Raw genomic sequence first — 26,049 nt, 5'->3', positions numbered from 1 at the left:
GCTATAGTAACTAGATACCATGATGCAGCATTAGATAAAACGTATAAGCAATGATAATAATTGTGCATGTTCTTTCTTTCTCTTTTGCTACGTTTTGCTAGTATTGCTATGTGTTGTTGTATTTTTATTATATTTTCATGCACAAACACATGTTTTCTTTATCTCAAACCCTCGTTCGCCGATCTCATTACATCGATGTTTTCTCTCTTTCTTTGGTGTATGTACTTGAATACACAGCACATTGAAAAAATAGGAGAATATTATACTAGTTATAGCGTATCAACTGGTTAAAACAGTTGCAGTATATAATGTGTGTATGGGATGGCATAATGTTTGTCATCACCACACCGAAAAGCTGAAAAAAGTGTAACAAATAAATCATCTTCTGTCATATGGTTATTGATAATGATTATGCATCCTCTAATGCCCAGTGTGAATTAGCGTTCAAGATAAAGAAGCTTTTTCGTGCTTTAAGCCAGGCAAAGAAGAGCACAGGTAGTGCTTTTCTGCATAAAAACACTCACCCCCTAGCACTAAGCGCGAGGGAGGGGGTGTTGCTCAGGACGTGAAAAGGACAAAAGAGGAGAAACGTCCAATAAGGTACACATATCAGGAATGATGGAGGAGTGATGTTTGATCCTCCAAGAGGGGAAGAACAGGGACGTGATGAGAAACTTGCGGACTACCACGTGTAAGGCGTCAACTGGTGGTATGTACTACCACTATTACATACATTCTAGTAGCTGCTGGAAAATACAGATACATGCTTATCTCTTCAATCCTGGTAGAAGATACTATTGTAGCAGAGGTTCAATTTTGGCAATTCAACATCTGTATGTGACAGCTCACGCACATAATGCTGGCTAGTAACCCACATAAATCAAGCTCACGCATACTTTCTCTAAAGCAGTTGATAGGAGAAGCGCACTCTCTTACTTGCGATACAGTAATGATACTAGTCAGCTTGAACATACAAAACAAAAAAAATATGTATACCACTAGTAGGTATTAATAATCAGATACAAAGCGTAGTTACTTTACAATGACTGCTTTAATTAAGCCGCTGTCAACCTTCGGGCTCTCTTTGATTTCCGGGTTTAAGTATACTTCCGAATTTTGACAACAACAAACCTCTAGACTGCAATGGGAAATGAACCGGAAAAGATCGAGACTCGAGGATTACTGTTAAGTGCAGCAGGCGCATTTGGAGCGGGTCTCATGGGTGCGATCTGGCATACGAAACGAAAACAAGCCAAAGAAGCAGCTGCAGAAGCAAAAGCAGCAGTTGCAACAGCAGCTACTGCTAAAACTACGACCACAAACACCACCCTGAATACCACTACCACGACGGCATCACCAGCAGCAACATTGTCAATACCTCAATCACCAAAATCAAACATTCCAGAATACACGCCACCGAAAATGACACCTGCAGAATACGCCGTAGCAAAACAAGAAGCACGGTTTTTCGCTTTCAAAGCACTGGGTTATGGATCACTCTTAGCACTCGGTGGCGCCGGTATACTTGCTGTTGGAATAGGCTATTGGCTGGATGTGAGCAACGTAAGTTTTCAAACCGAGATAATATAATGATTTGAGGAAGAGAGAGAGAGGTACTTGTTAAAAAACTAAAAATGAAACTGCCAACCATGTAGTTTAAAGATTTCTCGGATCGATTAAAAGTAATCGTACCGCGACAGACGTCGAAGTTACGCGCGCTTTTGGGTGGCAAGGAATTTGTGATGAAGCCTGAGGAAGAAGAAGAATGGAATCGGGCCGTCGAAAATGACGAATAAGATTGACGTAACCATGACAACATAAATACAGCATATCTATCTACCTACTACCTCAACGCATAACGCGCTATGCTCTACAATACGTACCGTTGCATCAAAAGATTTCTTCATGGGTTGTTGCGTTATTTGATGGATATTTCTATGACCGCGCGTCTCAGCATTACTACATTACCACACACCACACACCCCAGTAAACAGAACATTTCTACCCTTCCCAACCCCCCTCCACTTTGTACGATAATAAAAAAGAGACCCTCTATTCCCTGGTATATCACATTTGTCTTTCCAATTCCCGTCTTTGACACAGTAATCAAACAGTCGTACATCATGTCTGGTAAAGAAGAACAGCAAAAGAACCCCGAGATCCGTGAGCCAAGCACTGATTCTGTCAACCCGGAAGAAGACTCCATCAGCAGAGACCTTGCTGCCGACTTTGCCCACAATCTCAATACACACGATCAAGGCGACAGACAGCGCCAAAACTCGGCATCTGTTCAAAAGGACTGGGCCTTGTTGAAGAACCCTGCCATCCATAACGAGCGCCTTGAGAACATTCGTCAAAAGAAGGGCTTCATCATTGATATGGATGGTGTCATCTACCACGCAAGTATCTCCACGTTTCTTTCTTCTCGTGTCCTGCTACGATGGCCTTCTCTTTCTGACCGTCACGTTGAAATGCGTATATAGGGCACAAAGCTTTTGCCAGGTGCAAAGGAGCTTGTCGACTTTTTGAACAGAAACAACAAAAAGTACCTGTTTTTGACAAACAACTCTGCACCCACGCCACGTGAATTGCAACAAAAGCTGAGCCGTCTCGGTATTGAAGTGACTGAGGATCACTTTTTCACTGCCGGTCAAGCAACTGCTTATTTCCTCAGCTCTCAATCGCCCAATGTAAGCCATGTCTGCTCTCAAGGCTAATATGAAAAGAGAGAGAGGAAAACGAAAGGGCTAATGACAAGGGTATTATTATCATTATTATCATCTATAGGGTGGCACTTGTTACGTGATTGGCGAGCCTGGTCTTGCTTATTCGTTGTATGACAAGGGCTTTTTCATGAACGATCACAATCCAGACTATGTCATTCTCGGCGAAGGTCCTTCATACAACTATGAAAAGCTGAGCAAAGCCGTCCAGCTGGTTCAGCAAGGTGCCAAGCTGATTGCCACCAACTTGGATGTAGAGAACTTGGACTCAAAGGGTAACAAGATCCCATCATGCGGTGCTTTCACGGCTTGTGTCGAGTTAGTGACACGCACCAAGGCATTCTTCTGCGGTAAACCTTCGGCATTGATCATGCGTTATGCTCAAAAAGTTCTCGGATTGAGTCGCCTGGAAACATGTATCATTGGTGATCGCATGGATACTGAGTATGTACTCTTTTTTTTTTCCATGGCTTTCGAGTTGTAATTGCAAGATCTAAACCTAGTCTTTGATGTCTATTTAGTATTGTTGCCGGTATCAGTTCCGAAATCGATCCTGTTCTCGTGCTCTCTGGCGTTACTTCCATGGAGGAACTTGCATTGTTCGCTTACCGGCCCTACTTGATCCTGGGTGGCGTCTACGAGATCCCTTCAGACGATAGGAAGCATAACATTTCCGAAAGCGATATGGAAGCAGCTAGTAGAAGGGTGAGATTTGCAAATCCATTGACTACTGAAAATTAAAAAGAGACCCTTGAAGTTAAGAAGAAAGAAAACATCGTTTTAACGTTGATTAATCCATCCACCTTTGTTGCAGGCATCCTACCTCTAAAAAAGTATGCATCATCCATCATTCTCATAGTGTCCATCACTAATCCAATATGGTATATGGGCATCAAGTACAACAACAAGCAATCTTCTTTTGTTGCTAAGACAGCGTTTCTTTTCCGCTCTTTTTCATAGACGACCTTTAGAATCAAACAACAGCAACAACTATAAAATTGTTTTTAGAAAATAAAAATTGTGTATATTTTGTAATTGACATCATCTAGTCACTTTGCTCCATGATCAAATGGGAACTGTCATAACACTGCTGACGACACTAGTGAAATCATGTGATTGATATAATCAAAAAGATTATAATAGTAGCATACTGCACGACACATCGAGACGTTGGTATTTCTTCCTAACTTTCAACGCGCTTGCCCCGCATCATTTTTTTTTGCTTTTGGCCTTTTGTACGTATGACTTTATTAACATTCTGTCATTGCAGTTGCTGTTTGATCGTCACGATGAGTGATTCTCTATTTGCAACCAATGGTCTAACATTCTTTTCTCTCTCGCTCTCTTTCTCTCGGGCACTGACCTGCACAGGGTAGCGTCATGTGAGCTGTGCTTTTATGCTGTGAAGCTGTGTGAGAAGTTGTCATTCGTGTGAGAATTTCGTTATTATAATCGGTTGCTAGCCTACCATTGAAGAGCAGGGCTCTGGTTGAGTCCTGTGTTGCCCGGCGGCGCCTTCACTTAGGTAAGTGCACCTGGCATGACGACAATTTCTTATCAACGACTAACATCCCCCTGACCTTTATGTATTACCGTATAGTGAGGATGACGTACCCTGTCCGCAGTGTGCGTAGAAAGCTCGTAAGTGATTTTGGGTATTTTTATGGGTTGTTACTTTTTTATTCAAAATGACTGTTATAAAGCCCAGACATGTCTTGCAGGCCCAACAATCCAACGGAGTCGACCTCTACTAAGTGATCACCCTCAACCTCGATGATCACTCATTAAATCCCCAAGTAACAATATCATCCATCATCATCGTCCGAATTATCAACCCTGATACCAATCTTTCCGTTTATTCGCATTAGTAAATTCCATGTATATACACCATAGTCTTTGAATAATGAAACATCAGTCAGATATCTTGTTTCCTTCCTATATCTTGTTCCTCGTCTCTTCTCTCACCATCTGGTCTCCTACCTTTGGGTCTCATTCCTGTAGTCTTGTTCTTGCTGAAAGCACCTAGCACATTCTCGTCCGGTCTTTCTGTTCTTGTCTTGTCTTGTTCCTGTCCGCACCTTACAAGCAGCTTGTTTCCATTAATGACCACTGGTAAATAGAGAATGGGCTCCTTTTTATCGCACACAAAGGGATCCCTTTATCTTTAACGCTGCTTCTTTTGACAGAGCATACTACTACTTAGTCTACCATACAAACATTCTATTAGTGATCAAACAAAACGTAAGTGATAAATCGTGTATTAGTTATGCGCAATATCATTACGCATTTTAAAAGGACCTTGTATAAAAAATGCATTGCATAAAAGTTATGTCCTTGCACCTGTAACCCCTGCAATATTGTCGTTGATATTATGCATTTTGATTCTTTCAACTAGAGACACTACTATGGCATATGATGGTGATACAGCAATGTCATGCACCAGTATTTTGAAGTGTTACACGTAAAAGCTTATTCAGAGCTGTCATTGGCTGCTTTAAGGATTCTTATACAGCCTTCTGATTGACCAAAATGTAAGCCCAGGAACTTCCGACTACACTTCTTCCATTTTCTATTGCGCAACTTCTTCCCCCACTGTAGTATATGCCCACCAAGATCGTAGATCCGTCCTCAATGCGTTTTCTCGATCGTCTACGCCGAATATCTGGATTGAATTTGTTTGATACCTCCATCCCGATCGCTGCTCAATATAGGGATCCCGGGATCGAGTGGAAAAGTGATAACGCTTATACCCGACAATGGACAGAGTGGTGGAACAAACGCGCTCAGGAAACAATTCCGACATTGAATGGATCTGTTACTGACGGTGCAAATAACGTTACTACGACAACGACTTTGACGCCAGCCAGTGGAGATTGCGAACAAGAAACTGTAGCAGAAACAGTAATGACAACAACAGTCGACGAAAGCTTGGAAGAGACACTGTTGCAAGAAGTTCCAGAACAACTACACCAGATAGCAGTAGCAGTCGAGGACGATCGGAGGCACGTTAATCTCACAACGGAGAAGCGCATTCAACAAGAACAAGAACAAGAGCAACAGCAAGAGAGTATACCTGTAGCTGAGAGTGATTCTGATTCTGCTCCTTTAACAGAGAAAGGCGTTCCAAAAAACCAGGAGCAAAAACATCAGCAGCAGCAGCAGCAGCAAGAGAGTACAGCACCTGACCTTGTTCTTCCTTCAGGACAGCAAGGACAAGAGCAACATCGTCAGCTTACGGAGCAGGAACAGCCGCTTCCTCCAGCGCCGATTACCACGATAAGACAACCTACTCCACCTCCATCATCATCACTACCGCCGGTATCACTGCCTGAAATGATGTTTGCACGACCAACACAGTATGAACAAACAAAGTGCGATGATGCAGTTCAGACTGGTACCAATACCACCAATCGAACGTGTTCTACATTGAGAAATCGATTCGAAGAGCTGCTGAATATTCTAAACCATCCAGATTCTGAGGTTTCTGAAGATAATTATGGGTCGCAAGATCCCGAAGAAGCTGTCAAGCAGTCGGGCAAGACATCACTCTTGTTTAAACTGCTAGATATGATAGCAGGCTTGCAAGCGGTAAATGTTTATATAATACAACCATTAGTGTGGCGATAATATATATAATGCTAATGGGGGTGTGGTAATGGCAGGGATTTGATATTGCCATAATCACTGAAAATCACAACACGGAGTCTACTATCTGTCAACTTTTGCGATCCCACGACTACCGATGCGAGCGTATCCCGGTCATACTGGAAGACAATTGGGAGAATGACCATGGGGTTTTTCTCTCCACGGACAAGGATAGAACCGAAAAATGGGTATGTTCCTGAATGTATGTGACGGATAGCGGTTACGAAAAATTAATATGAACACACCACATAACAAAAATATATATAGTCTAGCCGGCCAACCATTGACATTGTTATCGTGTTCGATATTCGTATATTACCTTCCGACGCTATATTTACAAAGATTGACGGCGACAAACGCAGTGTGTGGATGATCACTAAAGGCACCATCGAAGAACGTGCATTTCCTATACTATGTCAAGGCGCAGCTGACCTCGATACTGACGACTGGAAAACCGTTTGGAAGCACAAGAAGCTCCTCCAAAATACAATGTACGCCTCCAACACATGGCATGATCTCGATGATACTGAACGAATGTCACGCAAATCTATTGCTCGAGCTATCCCGTCCCTCTTCCGCTCTTCTTTGTCTTCAAGGCAGACAAAAAGACCAGCGTCTCTGGGGTCCTCATTGCGTGTTCCAAAACGTCTTTGCACTGCTACTTTTACGACTACTGCAAATAACATCATGGTACCCTCACATGGGCCGTCAGTGATCAATCCGAAAAATGTCTCTACCACCACCACCCTTTCTACTTCTACAATTGCAATCAGCAACAACACGCCTCCAGAGCCGTTATTGCCGGCCCCAAAAAATGGCTGCGCTACAACTACTAATACTGCTACTGCTACTGCTACTGCTACGAGCAACAACGAGGCGCAATTGGAGCAATCGTTGCCCGGTGCTGAACGTGTTAGCACTACTACATTTACTACGAGCAACAGCAAGACGCCACCTTTACCGTCCCTGTCACCATTAAATACCACAACAAGAACCACACTTATGTCTGGAGGCGGCACACAAGAATCGCCCTTCATTCTAAATGATAGCACTGACGAGGACAGCGATGTGAATATACTAGATGTCGGCGACGATGATGATGAAAACGAGGCAGATGTGCTCACAGCAGTACAGCCACCAACACCAGTTCCAGATACGGCAGTGGAGACCAACGTAGCACTACATCAGCAACAAGAAGAGCGTAATTTCAAGCAAGAAGTCGAGTGTCAAGAGGATAAGAATGTTGAGAAGAAAGGAAACATCGCGGCTCTTTCTATAGTTAATGAGGGTACAGAAGATGTTGTAAATGAAAGGATGTCTATCGACCGGGACCCTTCCTTGAACGATGTTGAAGACCGTCCGTTGGACGTTGTAGACGAAGACCGTCCATTGGATGTTGTTAATGATGAAGACCGTCTGTTGGATGTCGTTGGAGAAAACACCCCCTTGGACGTTTTGAATGAAGATCCCACTTTGGATGTTGCTGGGAAAGATCCTGCGGTGGATTTGGATATTTTCAAAAAACGTGCTGGACAACTGATTAAAGAGGTAAAAAGAAAGTTTGATGATGCGCCTAAATATCCTTGCCACTACAATAATACTAATCTCATTTGTTATATTACTTAGTTACTGACCTATCCAAAGGCGCTTAACGTGGAACGGAAGCAAAAGGAAGTGACCAAAGCTGCAAGACTCTCTCGAGGTAAATACATAATACCCGTACTCAGACAGTAGCAGTAAGAGTAGTAGCTGCTGTTGGATCTAGGAAACAAACAACAGACATTCACCCCTTGTATATTTTATTCTCCAACTATTCTAGTTTTCAAAGAGAATGCTACTGAAGCTGAAATTAAGCGTAAGTTTATAAGAACAGTAAAATCTTAAGTACAATAACGGATGTGACATGACCTTAGTAACCGTAACTTTATCGTATAATAGTATACAGCGACAAAATACAAAGTGAGTTGGAATCGATAGAATCAAGCTTCCAGGACGAATATCAAGAACTATTGGATACCTTGCAAAATCAGTATGCCAGCTACACCGCAGCATTACAATATAAGTATAGGGAAGAAGCTATGATAGCGCTGGAGAATGCTGTTACCAGCCCAGGCAACTCATCAAAATTTCCATGATCCTTCACCCCTCATACTCCACCTACTAACGTGGCAACAAACACACTGTTTAAGATCCACACCTCTACCTCTCTTTTGACTATATAACATACCCTTCCCTCCGACCGTTTTCCTTGTACATGCACAAAAAGAACTTATTCAGCAAATATGTACATATGTAGCCTAAGAAAATTAGAACTTACATAATGCATAACATTATTTTTTTGCTCCGTCATTTTCATGTAGTACAAAGTTTATGCATTTTCATACAAACAAACCTCCATTGTATTATTAACATCCATTAAAGTATAAAATATACGCACAATTGTCCCTTTATTGCTTGTATTTTGATCTTCATTTTGTCTGACGGGCGACATAATCCATGAAAATAGCATAGATGGATCCAACCGGCTATTTTTTTTTTAAAAAAAATAAGGTTATTTCAATCTTTGTGTGAGTAATACCTGGTCGCCAACGGAGCTTTTGAATCCGTTCAACCCCACTGACACTGGTATTATCCACAGCTTACTGTAATTATTTACCTGTGCAATCATGGCCAGAAGGAAGTCGATAACGTAATTATTTGATGGATTTACACCTATTTGAAAAAAGTGGATGTATTGTTACATTCTGTCACTTTTTATACCTGAAAAATTACTAACCTCGGGTAGCGCATCGCAAAACTTCGCCAATGAACTCGGTTGTAATCATATAATGGCCTGCATTTAAACCTAAGAATTTTTCCTCCTGTAAGACTACTGTTGATCTTATAACGTGTAATTCGAACGCTCGCACGGTGCGTCCCTTTTTCTTTTGAGCAGCAGGAAGGTAAAGACACTAACCGCTTATAAGCGCCTGAGCACAATCCATGGGATCCATGGCTGGACTTGCTCCTTCAATGGTTTTGGTCACTTCAGGCTTTGTCTTGTTCTAATTGGAAACACAGAAAGAAAGAGGTGTCATTCAATGTTTCCAAACCGCAATAGATAATCCTTCCCGGTAGCTCTTATTATATGCCATACCTCAACTTCATAACCTGGCGAGTCGATATTTCCGGGGAAGAAAATATGCACATCAATATTGTATCGCTTAAGCTCATTACGAAGAGTATCAGCCAAACCACGGACAGCAAATTTAGTGGGAGAATAGGTGGAGTAGCCTGTGAAACTTAAAAGACCCAGCATAGATGAAACAAAGATAATCTTGCCGTTCTTGACTCCATTGTCACGCATCAACAGTGTTGCTTGCTGTTACAAAAATAAATAAGTTAACTATTGATTATCTATCCAAGTAGACTGTTTTATTGCAGCTGATACTTACGTGAGCAACATACGCTTGGCCAAGGTAGTTGAGGCGTATAAGGTGTTCGAATTCATCCAATGTGTGATCCAAGAAGTACTTTGGATATGAGGCACCTAAACACGATGGATATTAGCACTGACGTTACTAACTGTATCCGTTCCATCTCAAGAAAAATTCGATCGTTTCGGGGGGCTTTACCTGCACAAGTGCATACAATTTCCGGGACAACACCCATTTTGACCTTGGCTTCATCCAATGCCCGGACGACATCCTCTTTGGATGTCATATCGGCGCTAACAGTAACAACGCGTTGCTCCTCGTTGATTTTACATGCCTATTTATTCTTTAAATTTTCTCTTTCTTTCTCGCTTCGAGACAAAAACAAAAGTACATGATGAATATAAAAGCTTGCAATGCGTACCTCAATTTCTTGTGCAGCCTTGTCCAATTCAGATTGACGACGTGCCACAATAGTCACATTAGCTCCCTTTTTAATCAACTGGATCGCCATCGACTTTCCGAGACCAGTACTGCCACCGGTGATGAAGCAATGCTTTTTTGCAGGCTTGAAGGGGTTTCGCGTAATGCGGTTGTAGAGATGATCAGCAGAAAGTGCAATAGCGGCTACTGCACCGAGAGCGATCAACACGGAAGCCCATGCTGGAACGCTCATTAGTGTATGTGTCTGGTCAGAGGCGCAAAAAAGCGTCGCGTAGTGGTATATACGTTAATTTTAGATTACCGACTCATCTTGTCCTGCGCAGTAATGAGAAGATGGAGACCTGTGCCGAGATGTCCTTAAGCAGCTTAGTTGCACAGCAGTAAGCATCAGGAAAACATCCAACTCTAGAACTACAACACAGTAGTAATCAGCGAGAGTAGCTAGCTATAGCGAGGTACCAATTCATCTTTTTTTTTCGATGTCCACGTTTGATCGCTAATTTATGTGATTTTTGAGTTTTCTATGAGTGTAAACAAGTGACGGTTGTGTGCGAGTGATGTGATTATTAAGGGTATTACAAGAGTTTGTTGTACGGAATGTTGGAGGAAAAGGGAGACGTTTGTTGGGATAAAAAGTGATTCAAGAGTGCGTTTAAAACTAGAAAAAGGACACAAATTAGATTTGTAATTTTGCTATGTGGGACTTTTCACTTTCTTTCTACTTACCCGAATTTGATAGGATCCAGCCTTGGTCATGTATCTCACCCACTTGACAGACTGATATCCGCTCTTCTCAAACACCTTCAGGAACCTTACAAGAAGACCCGAAGAAGTAAACATGAGCACCTGGAAATCCATTGAGATGGGCGGTCGTGACCAAACACGTTTGTGTGTCATGGCTGTCAATTCTGCTTCACCACTCAATGTGAACTCTGCCTGGCCTTGGAAACGGGGGATCTTCCATATGATACAGTTTTCTGACGGTGCATACTTGGCTTTGCCGCCTGAGCCGACTTTGACTTCGACCTTGGCAGAGTTGAGTGGTGTCGGAATCCTCAGAATGACATTATTTGCGTACAGTTTTGGCGAAAAGTTGGCTTTGACGTTGATTTTGTATTCGACGCGTGTTTTACCAATCTCGTTGACAACAGGATGCACCTTGAATGGCAAATTGACGTTTTCTGTGGTTCGATATCTACCAATTGACCGATATGAGTCAGATGACTCGCGCTTTATATAATCAAAACCATTCAATTCTATTTTCTTGCTTACCTCATAAGCTCAAACTCACCATCGGGTGGGATAAAGCTGATTGTTCTGTCATTGTCAAAGCGACCGAGCTTGACGCACTGATGGAATTGGCAATCATCAATCTCCACAGCGTTCGCTCGTCGTGCACTATTAACATCTATTGTCAGTAACATAGATCCACATGATACAACTTTTCTCCATCTGCTCCCCCATATCAATCTGATGTTAGTCTTGCTTTATCTCTTACTTTGGTCGATTATTCACAACATCCTTATCCAGAAGCAACTTGTCGTTCAGTCCAAATTTACACTCGGGAGTACCCGACAAATAAGCTCGCATTAAAATTTGTCCCGCAACATCCGAACGCAAGATAGTGCCTAGTGTAAAAACGAATACAAAATGCGCGTACTGATGAGTAAGTCGTTCCTCTATATGAGCCCTTACCCTCTAAAGTAACATACCAGTGTTGCTCATCAATAAGTTCACACTTTCAATGACATCAATGAATGCTTCGTTCTTTCGATACTTGATATCGCTCCGTCTCCAAGAAATAGCGCCCGTTGCCTGAATCGTAATTCTGCTTGAATCCTCCACTGCTCGTTCGGATTTCACTCCTTCCGTTGTGATGTACATTTTCAACGTATCCGTTTCGCTGTTTTGTGGATATCCAAAGTCCAGAATCTCTATAAACCAAATGGAGCTCAGAATGAAGGCAACACATAGATGACAACAAAAATGATGCTTTACCATCCAACAACTCGTAAATAAGCACAAAGTTGTTCTTCACGGCTTCTTCATCAAATTTTCCAAAATAGCTTCTGCCGATATTAACCATGCGGTAGCAGAATTCAAAGACGAGGGCGGCATTGGCATTCCAACGGGTTACGGCAACGATATAAAGATTCTCGTGACGAACGTGGAAAAACGAAGTTGAACCGAGCGTGATGATGGGTGAACGTACGTCCGTGTTGGAAATGACCTGAATACGGAATATGTCCGCCACCGACCGTCTTTTAAAAGAGGAAAAGAGTATGAGTGTGTAAGCGTTGTTAGTGTGCATACAATCCCATATATCAACATATGTGTATGAGGGCAATGAGCCTTTTTAATAGGTAAACAGCCTGTTATGGAATGATGTTCCTTCATTACGAATGAGCTGCCCCTGGTTGTCTTTGTATCAGCTTACTTTAGGTCATGACGATAAAGGCGCGAGATGAGAACTTCTCCCTTTTGGTTGTAGATGAAGAATGCGCTAATCATGGCGTCGAAACCTATTGGAGGAGAAGGGAGAGGAGAAGGGAAAAGCTATTATTCACGCTGTCGTTTGCCAGGAAAAAAAAAGTGGAACCTCGTGCAACAACAGCGTACATAACAACGACCTCTCTTTCCCGAAATGAATTAACGGTATTGAAAGCCAGCAGCCAAGTCCAATGGCTTCCATATTATGCCACTGTTGTACGCACAGCAAAACAGCTGTTTCCTCAAAGCAGTAGTAGCAGAACCGACAAAGTAACGCTGTTCCTTTTTCCTCTATGCAACACAATGAAATCGAATTAAACAAACACACACACACACACACCGTGGTGTTTGTTTTCTTCTCTTCGACTCCCATCCTATCATAATTAGCTTTCACTACTACTATTAAGTCGTATATGCTATACTTGATATTAGATTAGCTAATACTAGAATAGTGCGTTTCTATGCAAAATTAAAAGAGAAAACTACTGTCTCGTGATACGCCGACAGCGAAAATATTGTTGATGGTTTATAGGATATGTCTTTTTGGCTGTATTCAGCCGTTGCATTTAGGATCATGGTGGTTTGCTTTACTACAATAATATGAGATAGATAGTACCGTACTATTCGGCTGCTTGAAATTCTCTTACCCTTCTTTTCTTCCCTTTCGTCTAGGACCCGTGTGACTCCACGCATCCAACTGCATTTTCAAACATTCCCCGAAGAAAAACTCTTTTTTCTGATGATTAGGAGGAGTTGGACAAAACCGGAAAAGTGGCCATCATAATCTATGAAATAGCACATAAATGCTTCCTACTTCGACAAAAGTTACAACACCACTCTTTACCGTTTCCGCTTCAAAAGTCTAATGATTACATACATCTAAGATGGTGTGTTTTCGCATCATATGTATGTTGCTCGCTGTCTGATGAGGCTTTTCTGTTCATATATTTGACGCGTTATAAGAAGAGAAAGAAACATACAAATATAAGCAACGAGACCCTTTTAACGAGAAAAATCCAGCAAACACATATCACTTTCTTATTCACTCTACACACAGCTACTACTCATACTACCTAAATAATGCGTTTGACAGTTTTCTCGCTGTTTGCTATGTATCGCCACTGTCTTTATCGCTCAGGCGTCGGCTGCTCCAGGATAGCCTCTCGGAATCAATTGAAAACTGAAGAGATCTTTCCTAAAGACGTCATAGTTCCTGTTCAGGCATACATTGACCACAAAGAGAAAATTGAGCAGCAAATGAAGTAACAAACCAGCAACAAAAGCAGCAGCAGAACGGTAGTACCGAGAAATAATCAGCTTCCTCAGAACAATTTTCTTCTTCTTTTATCATACGACGACTCAAGACGGTAGCTTGACCAAGCAGGAACAAGAACAACAGCAAATTTTTAACAAGCTCCAAGTGAGCCAAAATTACCAGCAATCATGCTATGTTACAGACTGCAGGACCATTCGGAGGCAATGACCTTCATGGTGATTGTTGGGAGGCCTCAATGGTGGTATTGGTACTTTGTTCAAGCTTGATGATCCAGCAGATGAACAGGATGGTTCATAAGCGGAAAATTCCAGCACTACGAGGAGGATGAGGACGGTATGGAAACCAAGTAAAAGGCCTTTCGGATGAAGCATGGAGGTTACCATATTCATGTAGTATATACACTTATAGTATATATGAATTAGTGAAGAATGCATTTTCTATGCCTGCAGAGATTTCTACATTTTTATCGTACAATTATTACTCTTTTTCCCCATACATTTCAATATAGAAAGAAGCAGAATTTATTCCATCAACAAAGGTTTTATCTATCGCTTTGTTACAACTACTAGGATAAAGGGTACAAAATTGTTTTCGCTTATGATAACACGCCATTGATGTTTTAAAGGTAAGTATCATAGAGACCGTCAAAATAACGGAACATGAATTTTAGCTACGATATACAGTTATATAAGATGTTATCAGCTATTTGTATTAAGATGATGTTACATATGTGGTATATTATGTTTAATTGCAAATGTCTGAAAGATTCGGAAGCAAAAGAGGATAATCAATAGAGTAATGTATGATGATACTCAGAATACGGTTACTATACAAAATATCAAAGTGTTTATAGAAGGAGAAAGATGATGGATGATAGAAGGAAGATGTTGGAAGATATATTAGTGCTTTTCGGCAAGAGTTTGCATTGGACCCTTGTACGTTCTACGACCACCTAGGAACCAGAATGCCAAAGAAAATATGACAATTGCGCCAATCATAAGACAAGCCCAGTTCATGGTTTCTGGGGCCACTGGGCTTACTGTAGGAATACAAAGAATAACGCAAAAGAATGCAATCCAAGCGATAGCGATAATATTAATGGGCAGACTGTATTGACCCAAATCGAAGCGACCTTTAGGCATATCTTGGCGCCTCCAAATAAGGCGGCAGACGAAAGGCAAGCCGTATGAAACATTGATGCAAATTACAGCAGTACTCATGATGGCTGACCAGTAGACCTCGCTTCTGAATGTCTGAGAATAACATATATAAGAGTAAATAAGCCCGTTATATCAGCTACTCTGCTTCAGTACTAGCCACAACAAGCGGAAGGCAGCAGAAGTTAAATGGTGATAGTAGTTAGTTATTGATGAGCATGCTTACCGGCATAATTACAATGATACAAATGGTAGCAAGCAAAAACAGGATACGAAGTGGCACTTGCTGCTTGCCGGATAGTTTGTACCAGAACTCGGGATAAGGAGTAATAGCACCGTCTCTTGCCATAGACCAAGTCAACTGCGATGCTGCTAGCAAGACATTGCAAAGCGTTGCAAACTGGGTGACGATCAAAAGCACCATGAAAAATGCAGCGAGTGATTCATTCGTGGCGCGAACAAAAAGAGTGGCGAGCGGGAACAATGATCGCTCTTGAAGTTCTTCAAGATCTTGGATCGAGAACAGCGTTGCAACGCACAGAACGATACCTTGAGCAATGGCGCCAATAATCGAAATAACGATACCGCGTGGGCCAGTTACATCAGCATTTTTTGTACCTTCTGCAATTTGGGCACCGTTTTCATATCCAATCTACAAACATTTTTTCCCAATTAAGTTATTATACTCTACTATCACCCATACAACCTAACGTCAATCCAATGATAGGTATCGCTGCTATCATAACAATCATTATATACTTACCAAGCTCCAACCCGCCTGTAGCATACCAAGGAAGAAAGTGAGACCAGAGTTTGCGTATCCAGTAGTATTCTGAAATTCGGTAAAGACCCATTTGGCGGACGGATGAGTAGGTGCCATGACCGGCATCACAATGACAATAATCAATGTGCCGACAGCTGCCCAAAGGACAATAAATTGGTTGAGGTAGCCGCTGTATTTGATACCGAGATTTGAATAAGCGACAGCAGCGAGCAGAAATGCAATGAATAAACCGACATTAGCACCGGTGTTTGCAATCTGATGTTCGTTAAGGATATTGGCAGTTGCTATATAGCGACTCACTTTTGTCAGCAAAATTTGAAGCTTCCTTCATTCCTTTCGTTGAGAAAAAAATTATATATCGCTTTACCAATAGCAAATTCACCGAGACTATAGGATACTGTCATGATGGCTGCTATATTGCCGCCCAAAAACATGTAACCGCAAACCCACGACATTACTATTTTATTACAACAACTGTTGTTAGTATGTAAAAACATTTCTTTTTCTTTTGATGGTGATAATACATACATGGACCCCATTCTTCATTAGATAAAAGGTAGCACCAAGAGTAGACGCCACCATTCACAGGAAAAGCTATAATACATATAAAAAGGCGAGAAACCACATTCAACAATCATGTCAGTAAATACGGTTAACTTCTGCAGTAAACTCCTTCCCCTTCCCCATTTAAGAGTTAGAATCAAACATACCTGAAAAGACCTCTGCCATTGCGAGACCTATGCAGGTAATGAAAGGTGACAGGACAATCTACAGCGTTATTACCCAATAGTTAGCGAAACAAAGCTGTTAAAACTACAATGATATCTGCTGTAAGTGCAGCTTTGATCAAGCACGTATATATCCATATTTACGATATGTAAAGAAATGCTCCTTACGAAACCCCAAAATAATGACATCGGACCACCTGTGCTCATTGCTCCACTGAATCCAACGAGCCAGTTAGGTAATACAGCCATTGTAGAGAAAGAGAAACCCGCTTGGGCGAAAAGACTGATTTCTCGTGAGAATTCTTGTTTATAACCTAGTTCTTCTAACCGTTTTGCGTCGTAATCTATAGATGTGCTGGATGCTGAACCTGTTTCTGATAGTTTTTCGACGTCATCCATACGTTTGCATGATATAGTTGCAGATGTCATGCTATCCATCTAAATTCAAAGCAATATGATGTACATATATAGAATTTGCATAAGTCGTCTTTTGTTGCTTAATTACTCCATGTTACGTATGTTAAAATATAGAAAACTAGAGGAAGCTTTTCCATTCTCATTTATAATGCAGTTTTACCTTTGGCTTTAAACTACTCATGATATTAAAAGTATGTATATGCAAAGCGTGATAGAAAAAAATGTCAAGCGAGGGAAAGCAATGCAACTACATACATTTGAGGCACTGGGTATTTATACAGATCTGACATGCAAGATTTATCTACTACATATCTTCGTTTTTGTTTCTGTAGCTGAGATTTGTAGATAGAGATACATAGCTCAAAGCAGTAAGCGAAAGGAAATAATACATATTGTAGGCTCTCTTTTCTGAATCTTATCAAACAAACTCTACTCTGTCGTATCTTAAAGCTTGTGAAGCTGACAATATAGTGTGCAACTAGAAGAGTTCACTACCATCATAATTAATGTTAAACATTTTTTAAAAACGAAAAAAAAAGGTAAGGTGAAACGAGCACAGTTGATGTACGGTGGCGCATATTGCTCTCAGTAGTATCGTATTGAGACTTTTAAATGAATTACTTTGAGGATAAATCTGCGGTAAACGTGATATGATACGGGCTGTCTATTTGTATTGGTTGGTTCACCAACTCTATTTCAAAATTATATCTAGGAGAAATCGCAATCGCAGGTAACGGCCAGTGCCGAGATAGAAGAATTACAAAGCGATAAGAAAAACATTAGTCCAGTGATAAAGTTTGGGAAAGTATGATAGGCCTATGTCCATGGTTATCCAATAGTACCTTTTGCCAACCAATCGTCACACGCGTTTTTAAGATGTATCAAGTATTAAGCCCCGAAGACCCCAATATCGAATCGCCGTTGCCAAGTCCTTCAGCGCCACTGTTTTCGCCCGTCGGCAGCTGGGCTAGTAATCCTGCAGCTTCCTCACTATCCTATTTCACCATTTCCAAAGTATTGTCGTTTCTTTTATACTCGAGTACTGAAATTTGACAAAGAAAGAAAGAGGCGGTAATTTAACGGTATATATATACATATATGGGTCGGGTATAGGTGCCGGCGTCGAGTGGCGTCCAACCATTCTGCCCATTTTAGTTAAAGAAGTTAAGGCACCACTTCTTCTTTTCCATTAAGCAACAGCTTGACACCCTCTGAGTACCGTTAGTATTTTTTGCTTCTGTATCGACTATTACATACTCGTTGCAAGCGTAAAATAGAACCCGGTAAAATTCTATTTTTTTAAGAAGCGTAACTAAATACTACATATTATACGATGTTGGAAGGCAGTTGTATACTCGTGCACTGATAGGAAAACGTATGCATTAACTATATATAAAGGCTTCAATTTTAGAGAAGATGTTTAATAAGCTAGACTATTACGTTAGTGCTTTGTATCTACTGTCAGAAACAAAGATACGTGAGTTATGTTAAAGCTTGCTTAATTGACGGGGAGACATCTTGAAGCAAGGCATGGATTTATGCAGTATATTGACACCTTATCTTGATGAATCAGCAAGTACACAGTAACTCACTGTACGTAATAATGTCTTCTTCATATGAGATCCTGATTAAAATGAGGGGTGTAAAATAGACGATAGCTCGTTGTTAGAGACTGTTTCCTTTTCCTCATTAAGTTTGTCAGCTCTTAATAATGGTTTGATCTCTCTCGCTTCTTAATGTAGATTGCACAGTGTCCCCACGGTGGATTACTTGAAAATGATATTCCATAAGCTCATTTGTTCCAGTTAAAATGAAGAAAACGCCGATCCATGCTGCATTTATGTAATGGGATCCGCCATAGGTTACATGAAACCAGGGCTTATCTTGAGCACGAGACATGTCAGTTTTCTTGGCTTATCAATGATATTGTTTACTATCTCACGAAGGTCTATATGCGAACACATGATTCCGAGACCAGCAGAAGAGTGATTTACCTAGTACAACCTACAATTGTACAAGTAATGATTGCAGCATCACGATACTTTACGTATAAAGCAGCATGAATAAGGAAAACAAAAAGTATTCCGGTCAGTTATATTAAGATGCATTGTACTATCTTCGCTGCGTACTCTATTTAGCACTACTGAGAAGACACGAACATATCACTCGGAACAACTATATTATTATTGATTGCTATCATATAGCTTAGTATTTCAGCAGCCTCATACTGTAAGATACCAGTGAAATATGCTAATAGCACGTCAATAGCTCGATATCGACAGTAAGTCGAACTTCGCGTTGAGAACCTTCGGAGTTATCCAGCAGCAAAATGTTTTTTAATCTCAGGGCCTTGTTGGATATTATGACGAGTGTTATATACCACATATTCCTAGGCAGTATTTAATATGATGCTTTTATGCTCAATATGCATGAATGGTGTATTATAGATGAAAAACGTTTGATGGAACAGATAAAGTGGATGTAAAAGTAATTTTTGTCCTTTCACAATTACAAAAAAAATGCGACGATGATGATTTTTTATTTCGAATAACCAAGACAAATGTTTTAAGCTGTATACGCACGATTGTTACTCATGTGCCATTACAATCTGGCGTTCTTGGGGAAGTACTTCATGGCCTATCAAAACAAAATTGACCATGTTAGATAGTGTTCAAAGTTTCTTATCACTAATTATTGCTAGGATACCAACCTGTCTCACACCGAGATCACTCATGATCTCCTCGGAACCACCTGAATACGTTACGTTATTGTTAGTTTTTGTTAATAAAAGATGTCCCATCTCTACCTGCCCCATTTCCAAAAACAAATGTATGATTTACCAAGAATTGCAGCAAACTTGTAGGTTCTTTGGAAGGACTCGACAGCTCTACCCATACCAGTCTTGGTGATACCTCTACCACCAAAGATCTGACAAGCGTCATCAGAAACATTGTGTGCAACACGCGTAGCTTGGTATTTAAGCAAAGCGATGGAGCCAGCAAGTTTTTGGGATTGCTCGAGATAAGGCATGTTGCACATCTGGTAAGTGATGTTTTCAAGCCAGTTTTGACAGGGCTCAAGTTGCGAAATCTAGTTTAGATATGGTCAGCTATATGTTTAAAGTGTCGCATAATAACAGTGAAATAGAGTATAGCATACCATGGCACCGATCTTCGCACGAATGACAGGCTGGTCGATCAAGCGCTTGCCGAAAACTATATGTTATTATTGATAGGGTGTCTCAGTGCATGTCAATTTTTTTTTAGAAACAAACTATGCAAAACTAACTTACCTTTTCGCTGATGTGCCCATTTGAAGCTATTGATCCGTTATATGAAATAGAACCAGCAATTAGTTAATAAAGCGTGTTTGAGTAGATCGATAAAGATTTATCCAATTCAATAAGGACGTATATAAGCCATAGAACATACCATTCTACATGGATAGTAAAATGAAATCATTTAGTAAACCATCATCATCATCACTCTCATAATGTTTTATTTACCTTCGATGATCGAACGAGTGGATGCAATGATTGAGCTGCAAATATACCATCGCTCGTGGTTGAAGCTGTAGTTTTTCAGTTTTAAATATGAACGGCGCGCTTACACACATCCTCACTAACTGTAGCATTCATTGAACAGAGCGATAAACCTTACTTGTACATGATGACCTGGAAGCCCTGACCTTCCTTGCCAAGAATGTTCTCGACAGGCACCTTGACATTTTCGAAGGTGATGTATGAAGTACCAGCAGCAGCCGAGTACGAAGTCTTGACACCCTTGGTCTCAAGGCCTTCACAGCGCTCGATGAAAAGCATAGTGATACCCTTCTCGGTACGAACAGCCACACTAAAGTAGTCAGCGAAGGTACCGTTGGTGATCCACTATCGAAATGCCCACACAAATGAGAACATAATTAGTTAGTTGGACTGCCTCTTCCTATTCGCCCCTCTATATGCATATCCAAGAGTTTCTTAAATATACGTTACGTTACCTTCTTGACACCATTCACGATAAAGTGCTTGCCATCAGGAGTGCGTTTAGCAGTGGTGCGGATTTGAGCGACATCAGAGCCAGTGTAAGGTTCAGTGATGGCAAGACAGATACGCTTGCGACCCAAAAGCACTTCAGGCACGACACGCTCCTTCAAATGGGGTGGGCCAAAGTTGAAGACGGGAGGCAAACCAATGCTATAACCGGAAGAAATACCGTCAACAAAGCCAGGTGCGCCGACACGTGCAGTTTCCTCGTGAGCAATCATTTCGTGGAAATAATCAAAGTCCTCAGGCTTAATGCCACCGGGCAACTTTAGACCCTTGAGCCAAGGGCCAGGACCAATCTGGGAAGCTAAAACGCCTTCCTCACCCAAGAACTTGTACAAGTCGAGACTGGGTGCCTTGCCGAGTTCTTCGTTGATGATGGCGTCAGGCTAATTGTGTATAGAGTGAAACTGGAGTGAGCAAACATTTGGATGATGGCGCGCGCTGTCATCAAGCTTCTTCCCCCCCTCCCCACTCCCTTCTTCCTTTCGTATACCAATCCGTACCTTGATGTCGGCATAGAGCTCACGGAGTGCCTGGCGGAATTTAGTGTGGCTCTCGCTGATTTTGTTTTTTAGAATACACGCACAAACACCCAAAATAAAATAGATTGTAAGTGCATGAAACCCAAAAAAAAAAAAGAATCAAGTACACAGTGTCCTAGTCTAATACTTTACTTGAAGTAAGGGCTTTTGAAGCCCATCCAGTAGCTTGGTTCGGCATAAGGCACCTTGGACAAATCGCCAGGCTTGGGAATGGCGATCTGTGCTTTCTCATTTGCAATAGTGCCGATCTTGAGACGAGGAGCATACTTGACAATGACCTCTTGACGATGGAGACCGTAAAAGTCATCTTAAAGCAAAAGCAAATATGGCGTCAGCTCTCCTTTTCGATGGATCTCCCTCCTCTCTCGCTCGTTTCTTTACCTGTAACATCTTTGCCACCAAACTCAAGTAAAAGTTCAGCGCCTCCTGGATGCATATCAGCAAAGGTGCTCACGTCATAGACTTCAGAGTCAATGATAATCCAGCAGTCATCCTCAGAGCTATGCTTGGCGACTTCCTCGCGGGTGAATACTTTGAGTTCCTTAGGCATGAGTGGGGGGGGGTAAGAGAGAGTGTGTGTGTAAAGTGAAAGAGACAGTGAAAGAGAAGAAAACGAAAAGTGTGGAGTAATTTTACCACAGCAACAATGTCGTTGTGTAAGTGACATGTGAAATTTCAATGGGCGGAGTCTATACATCGTGTCATGTACCAACCATTCGTGGGCAATATGCAGTTTGTCTTGGGCAGCATATCAATGATTCAAGTCCCTCCTTGAATAGCCTTTTGCGTGCTTGTGCATGGACCTGATGATGTTTCATTATTTTGAAGGATGATATACAATCTATGTAATCTGTCCGTATTATGTATTTGCTCTGGACGTTCATTTTGCTTTCTTCCTGTGAAGTGGCTTATTAAAAATGATGCTTATTCAGCATGGCCCCAGGTGTGTGAAAAACTCTCGAGTCAGTCCACTTTTTCCTGCAATATTGTTTGACCGCTCCATAATATAAAGTGACCAGAGAATACAGCAAAGAGTATAGCATATACACAAGCGTACGCGTAGATGACGGTGCGCAAGTCATGTGCAGTCTTTTTGGTAGCAGCATACACATGTCATAGCAGTAAGATAAACGCACGCATTGGTTTTTGTCTTTTTTTGTATCCCTGTATGAAACATGCACATGTGCTTGTATTCGACAAAGAACAAATTCGCTTGTATAGTCGATAGTTGGTGAACATTGATAAGTCATTACAATCGTACGGTTATTTATCAAAGATGAATTATACAGAAAACACTGGAGATCAAACGTCTGTTACATATATCCAAGTCATAGAAAAATGACATCAACCAGAGACTCTAAAGGCACTTGTTACATATTACTACAGTGCGAAAGCAAATTGTAGGATCTAAGCGTATAATCAACCATCTTGTGGATGATTTCTCCTGGCCGCGCATGTTTTACATGGTAGGTCAGAGGACGGACCCACTCGAGGATTGTTGTAAAGTGCGAGGCATGCAACAAAAAGGAGAGCAGCCACAGCCTAATTCTGCAAGTAGGGTAGAAAAGTAGATGTAAGTTATAAAAGCTCACCTTCCAACCATCTGCAAAGCAAGTATATACACTTTTGAGGCTGACACGGATACGATCGCTTATCATGCAACAACAACAGCTTTGCTGTTTGCATGCAATAAAACATAATGCATACTATTCATAGCGACACTTGCGAAACCTCTCTGATGTGTGTATCATTCGTATCCTAGATGATCCAGTTTCTAAGGACAGCACGCTCCTGAGAAGAGATGAGGAAGTCCCTTATCCAACAACTGTTTAGCCCATGCAATCAAGCTTCTTGTATTGAGTACTCAACGGCAACTTATTGACAAGTGTGATCTGCATCCTATTTTCCATGAGAAAAGCAAAGTTTAAATGGGATGATGTCCCAAATCCAGAAGCTGTATTCTACACCTCCAAGATACAAAGCCAATCCTCGTTGAAGCTATGACTACAACTCTGAATTGATTGAAGCTTGTTTACTACGAAAAGAAAGTATTTGGGACTGTATGACAAACTCAGTCTTCGTTTACTCGGTTGATCAGCGGAAGCCCCGAAACGGATTTTTTTTCTGCTTGAAAAAAAAAAAAGTGTAGTAATAGAGGAGGACCTGTACAAACAAAAAAAAATATAGCCATGGGTATCTTGGAGAAAATCACAGACATTGAGAACGAAATCAAACGTACTCAAAAGAACAAAGGTAAAGGAAAAAGCTGGATCTAAACGAAAGTTTGTACGCAATTCAAATGATACTAAGCGCGATTCTTTTTGTAATGAAAAGCTACGGAATACCATCTTGGTCTCTTGAAGGCCAAATTGGCCAAATACCGTGTTCAGCTCATTGAAGGATCGAAAACGAAATCAGAAAAGGTACCCTGAGTTTTTTTTTGTTCTACTACTTCTCCTCTGACAACCCCTTTCCGTATAAATAATATGCATACACCTGTGTGTGGCGGCTCAATGGAAAACACTGACATTCTTTAATATAGGGAGAAGGTTTCGATGTCATGAAATCGGGTGATGCACGTGTGGTCATGATTGGTTTCCCGTCCGTAGGCAAGTCGACGTTGCTGTCCAAGTTGACGCCAACCGAGTCAGTAGCAGCAGCATACGAGTTTACAACGCTGACTTGCGTTCCTGGCAAGTTTACCTATAAAGGAGCCACTATCCAACTTCTTGATTTACCCGGTATTATTGAGGGAGCTTCTCAGGGCAAGGGTCGTGGTCGTCAAGTCATTGCAGTGGCAAGGACGGCTGATATTGTCTTAATGATGCTGGATGCTACAAAGTCAGCAAAGCAACGGTAAGTAAATTGGAGAGAGACAAGGAAAGAGATGAATGGGAAAATATTAAGTGTTTTTGTTTCCTAGCGAGTTACTGGAAGCCGAATTGGAGGCAGTAGGCATCCGATTAAACCAAAGTTTCCCGAACGTATCATTCAAAATAAAAAAAGCAGGAGGCATTAGTTTCAACGCGACACTCAAGCTGCATTACCTCGACGCTAAAATGGTGCATAATATCCTACATGACTACAGTAAGGAGAGCAACAACAACAACAAGTGGATGAAAGAGAAAGAGGGATACTGGACTTGAACGGCCAATGGATTTGTGATAGAGCACCAGTAAAAAGGAGATGGATCACAGAGCCGGGCTAACATGAACTTTTGTGTGCTTCTGCTTTGTAGAAATCTTCAATGCGGATATTGTTATCCGTGAAGACATCAACGTAGATCAGTTTATCGATGTCATCTTGGGTAACCGACGCTACCTCAAATGTGTTTACGTGAGTACTAATCTGGGTGGGCTGGAGTACTTTCATGCCAAAGGGTGGTTGTGAGCACAGGAACGAAAAAAGGGAGGGAAAACTGTAGTTAAGCAATAAGGTTTAAAAATTATAAACGACTACTGACAAACATCATTCCGTATCACAATGCCTTGCAGTGCTACAACAAGATTGATCAGATCACCATGGAAGAACTGGACAGACTAGCACATCAGCCCAATACTGCCGTTGTATCATGCGAGCAAGACCTCAACATTGACTTTCTTGTGGACACCATTTGGAAGCAGCTGAACCTGATGCGAGTATACACCAAGAGACGCGGCGAATACCCAGACTTTGAAGATGGATTGATTGTGCGCAATGGAGCTACTGTCGAGCACGTTTGTCATGCTATCCATCGATCCCTTGCCGACAGTTTCCGCTATGCGCTGGTTTGGGTAAGTTTTTCTCTCCGTTGGATGGATGGTTGAAGGACAAAGCCCTTGCGTTTTCACCCGTCCCAGCCCCCCCCCCTTGGACCCCCTTTTCTCTCACGTAATACCTCCCTTTTGTATGTTTTCACTTATTAATTCAAACTACTCTATTTTGTTCCTACAGGGCACATCTACAAAGCACAACCCACAACGTGTCGGCATCAATCACCAGGTGCATGACGAGGATGTCATTCAAGTGGTGAAGAAATAATAGAGAGTGTGTGTGTGCGACCAAAAGAAATACGATAATAGTAATAATACTCTTACAATCTACTTGCCTGACCCTGACCCGGACTGAAGTGTTCTACAGACCATGAGTTTTTCCACAGGGGGGGTGGATTAAACAAAGCTGTAATAGCAATCATGATGATGACATTAAATGATTTCTTTTGCAGACTGTTACTTTTCTTTACTATAAAAAACGTATAATTATCGACTCGTTATTAATAAAATTACTTGGAAAATGAAGAGATGATGATGAAAGGAGTAAAAACACCGAAAAAGCAGGATAGAACAGGGAAATATGTATGTCGGATGTATGATAGGCGTTAGAGAGAGAAAATACTTGTGCATGAA

General features: G+C 41.3%; 9 protein-coding genes across 9 annotated transcripts; 5 read left to right on the top strand and 4 right to left on the bottom strand.

The window, feature by feature from the left end:
- Window positions 1-1,143: 1,143 nt before the first annotated feature.
- BDB00DRAFT_784656 (uncharacterized protein) lies at window positions 1,144-1,796 on the top strand (the record flags this gene model as incomplete). Its single annotated transcript, XM_053120478.1, has 2 exons — window positions 1,144-1,563; window positions 1,656-1,796. The coding sequence occupies 2 exons, from the start codon at window positions 1,144-1,146 to the stop codon at window positions 1,794-1,796; spliced, it is 561 nt and encodes a 186-aa protein (XP_052984005.1).
- Window positions 1,797-2,123: 327 nt separating this feature from the next.
- On the top strand, window positions 2,124-3,464 carry BDB00DRAFT_868342 (HAD-like domain-containing protein; the record flags this gene model as incomplete). The annotated part of the gene is made up of 4 exons (XM_053126459.1): window positions 2,124-2,387; window positions 2,484-2,690; window positions 2,788-3,167; window positions 3,245-3,464. 4 exons carry the CDS (start codon window positions 2,124-2,126, stop codon window positions 3,462-3,464), a joined length of 1,071 nt encoding a protein of 356 aa, XP_052984004.1.
- A 1,783-nt stretch (window positions 3,465-5,247) lies between these two features.
- BDB00DRAFT_588914 (uncharacterized protein) lies at window positions 5,248-8,972 on the top strand. Its single transcript, XM_053117959.1, has 6 exons — window positions 5,248-6,311; window positions 6,386-6,556; window positions 6,636-7,916; window positions 7,995-8,070; window positions 8,188-8,223; window positions 8,307-8,972. Exons 1-6 carry the CDS (start codon window positions 5,325-5,327, stop codon window positions 8,501-8,503), a joined length of 2,748 nt encoding a protein of 915 aa, XP_052984003.1. The 5' UTR covers window positions 5,248-5,324; the 3' UTR covers window positions 8,504-8,972.
- Window positions 8,629-10,521, bottom strand: BDB00DRAFT_588882 (uncharacterized protein). The gene is made up of 8 exons (XM_053117958.1): window positions 10,206-10,521; window positions 9,983-10,118; window positions 9,803-9,897; window positions 9,505-9,729; window positions 9,325-9,412; window positions 9,145-9,213; window positions 9,025-9,080; window positions 8,629-8,893 (listed from the first exon to the last, which is right to left on the bottom strand). The coding sequence occupies exons 1-8, from the start codon at window positions 10,455-10,457 to the stop codon at window positions 8,837-8,839; spliced, it is 978 nt and encodes a 325-aa protein (XP_052984002.1). The 5' UTR covers window positions 10,458-10,521; the 3' UTR covers window positions 8,629-8,836.
- A 141-nt stretch (window positions 10,522-10,662) lies between these two features.
- BDB00DRAFT_803840 (intracellular protein transport-related protein) lies at window positions 10,663-12,830 on the bottom strand. Its single transcript, XM_053122062.1, has 6 exons — window positions 12,224-12,830; window positions 11,938-12,159; window positions 11,724-11,853; window positions 11,498-11,623; window positions 10,952-11,420; window positions 10,663-10,883 (listed from the first exon to the last, which is right to left on the bottom strand). Exons 1-6 carry the CDS (start codon window positions 12,534-12,536, stop codon window positions 10,878-10,880), a joined length of 1,266 nt encoding a protein of 421 aa, XP_052984001.1. The 5' UTR covers window positions 12,537-12,830; the 3' UTR covers window positions 10,663-10,877.
- A 2,060-nt stretch (window positions 12,831-14,890) lies between these two features.
- Window positions 14,891-17,258, bottom strand: BDB00DRAFT_881607 (amino acid/polyamine transporter I; the record flags this gene model as incomplete). Its single annotated transcript, XM_053128091.1, has 4 exons — window positions 14,891-15,244; window positions 15,375-15,800; window positions 15,912-16,187; window positions 17,238-17,258. The coding sequence occupies 4 exons, from the start codon at window positions 17,256-17,258 to the stop codon at window positions 14,891-14,893; spliced, it is 1,077 nt and encodes a 358-aa protein (XP_052984000.1).
- A 431-nt stretch (window positions 17,259-17,689) lies between these two features.
- On the top strand, window positions 17,690-18,130 carry BDB00DRAFT_868338 (uncharacterized protein; the record flags this gene model as incomplete). Its single annotated transcript, XM_053126458.1, has 3 exons — window positions 17,690-17,716; window positions 17,790-17,882; window positions 17,954-18,130. The coding sequence occupies 3 exons, from the start codon at window positions 17,690-17,692 to the stop codon at window positions 18,128-18,130; spliced, it is 297 nt and encodes a 98-aa protein (XP_052983999.1).
- Window positions 18,131-19,576: 1,446 nt separating this feature from the next.
- BDB00DRAFT_803838 (acyl-CoA dehydrogenase/oxidase) lies at window positions 19,577-22,288 on the bottom strand. The gene is made up of 11 exons (XM_053122061.1): window positions 22,046-22,288; window positions 21,797-21,971; window positions 21,626-21,680; window positions 21,074-21,508; window positions 20,737-20,963; window positions 20,577-20,647; window positions 20,370-20,396; window positions 20,237-20,292; window positions 19,918-20,167; window positions 19,788-19,828; window positions 19,577-19,714 (listed from the first exon to the last, which is right to left on the bottom strand). The coding sequence occupies exons 1-11, from the start codon at window positions 22,212-22,214 to the stop codon at window positions 19,679-19,681; spliced, it is 1,542 nt and encodes a 513-aa protein (XP_052983998.1). The 5' UTR covers window positions 22,215-22,288; the 3' UTR covers window positions 19,577-19,678.
- Window positions 22,289-23,749: 1,461 nt separating this feature from the next.
- BDB00DRAFT_803834 (developmentally-regulated GTP-binding protein 2) lies at window positions 23,750-25,865 on the top strand. The gene is made up of 7 exons (XM_053122060.1): window positions 23,750-23,917; window positions 23,999-24,087; window positions 24,207-24,520; window positions 24,588-24,751; window positions 24,903-25,000; window positions 25,159-25,437; window positions 25,598-25,865. The coding sequence occupies exons 1-7, from the start codon at window positions 23,854-23,856 to the stop codon at window positions 25,682-25,684; spliced, it is 1,095 nt and encodes a 364-aa protein (XP_052983997.1). The 5' UTR covers window positions 23,750-23,853; the 3' UTR covers window positions 25,685-25,865.
- The last annotated feature ends 184 nt before the right edge of the window (window positions 25,866-26,049 follow it).

This window comes from Zychaea mexicana, assembly GCF_025766255.1.
Source record: "Zychaea mexicana strain RSA 1403 chromosome Unknown BDB00scaffold_8, whole genome shotgun sequence".
Lineage (NCBI taxonomy): Eukaryota > Fungi > Mucoromycota > Mucoromycetes > Mucorales > Lichtheimiaceae > Zychaea > Zychaea mexicana.
This window is presented reverse-complemented; position numbering and strand designations above follow the sequence as displayed.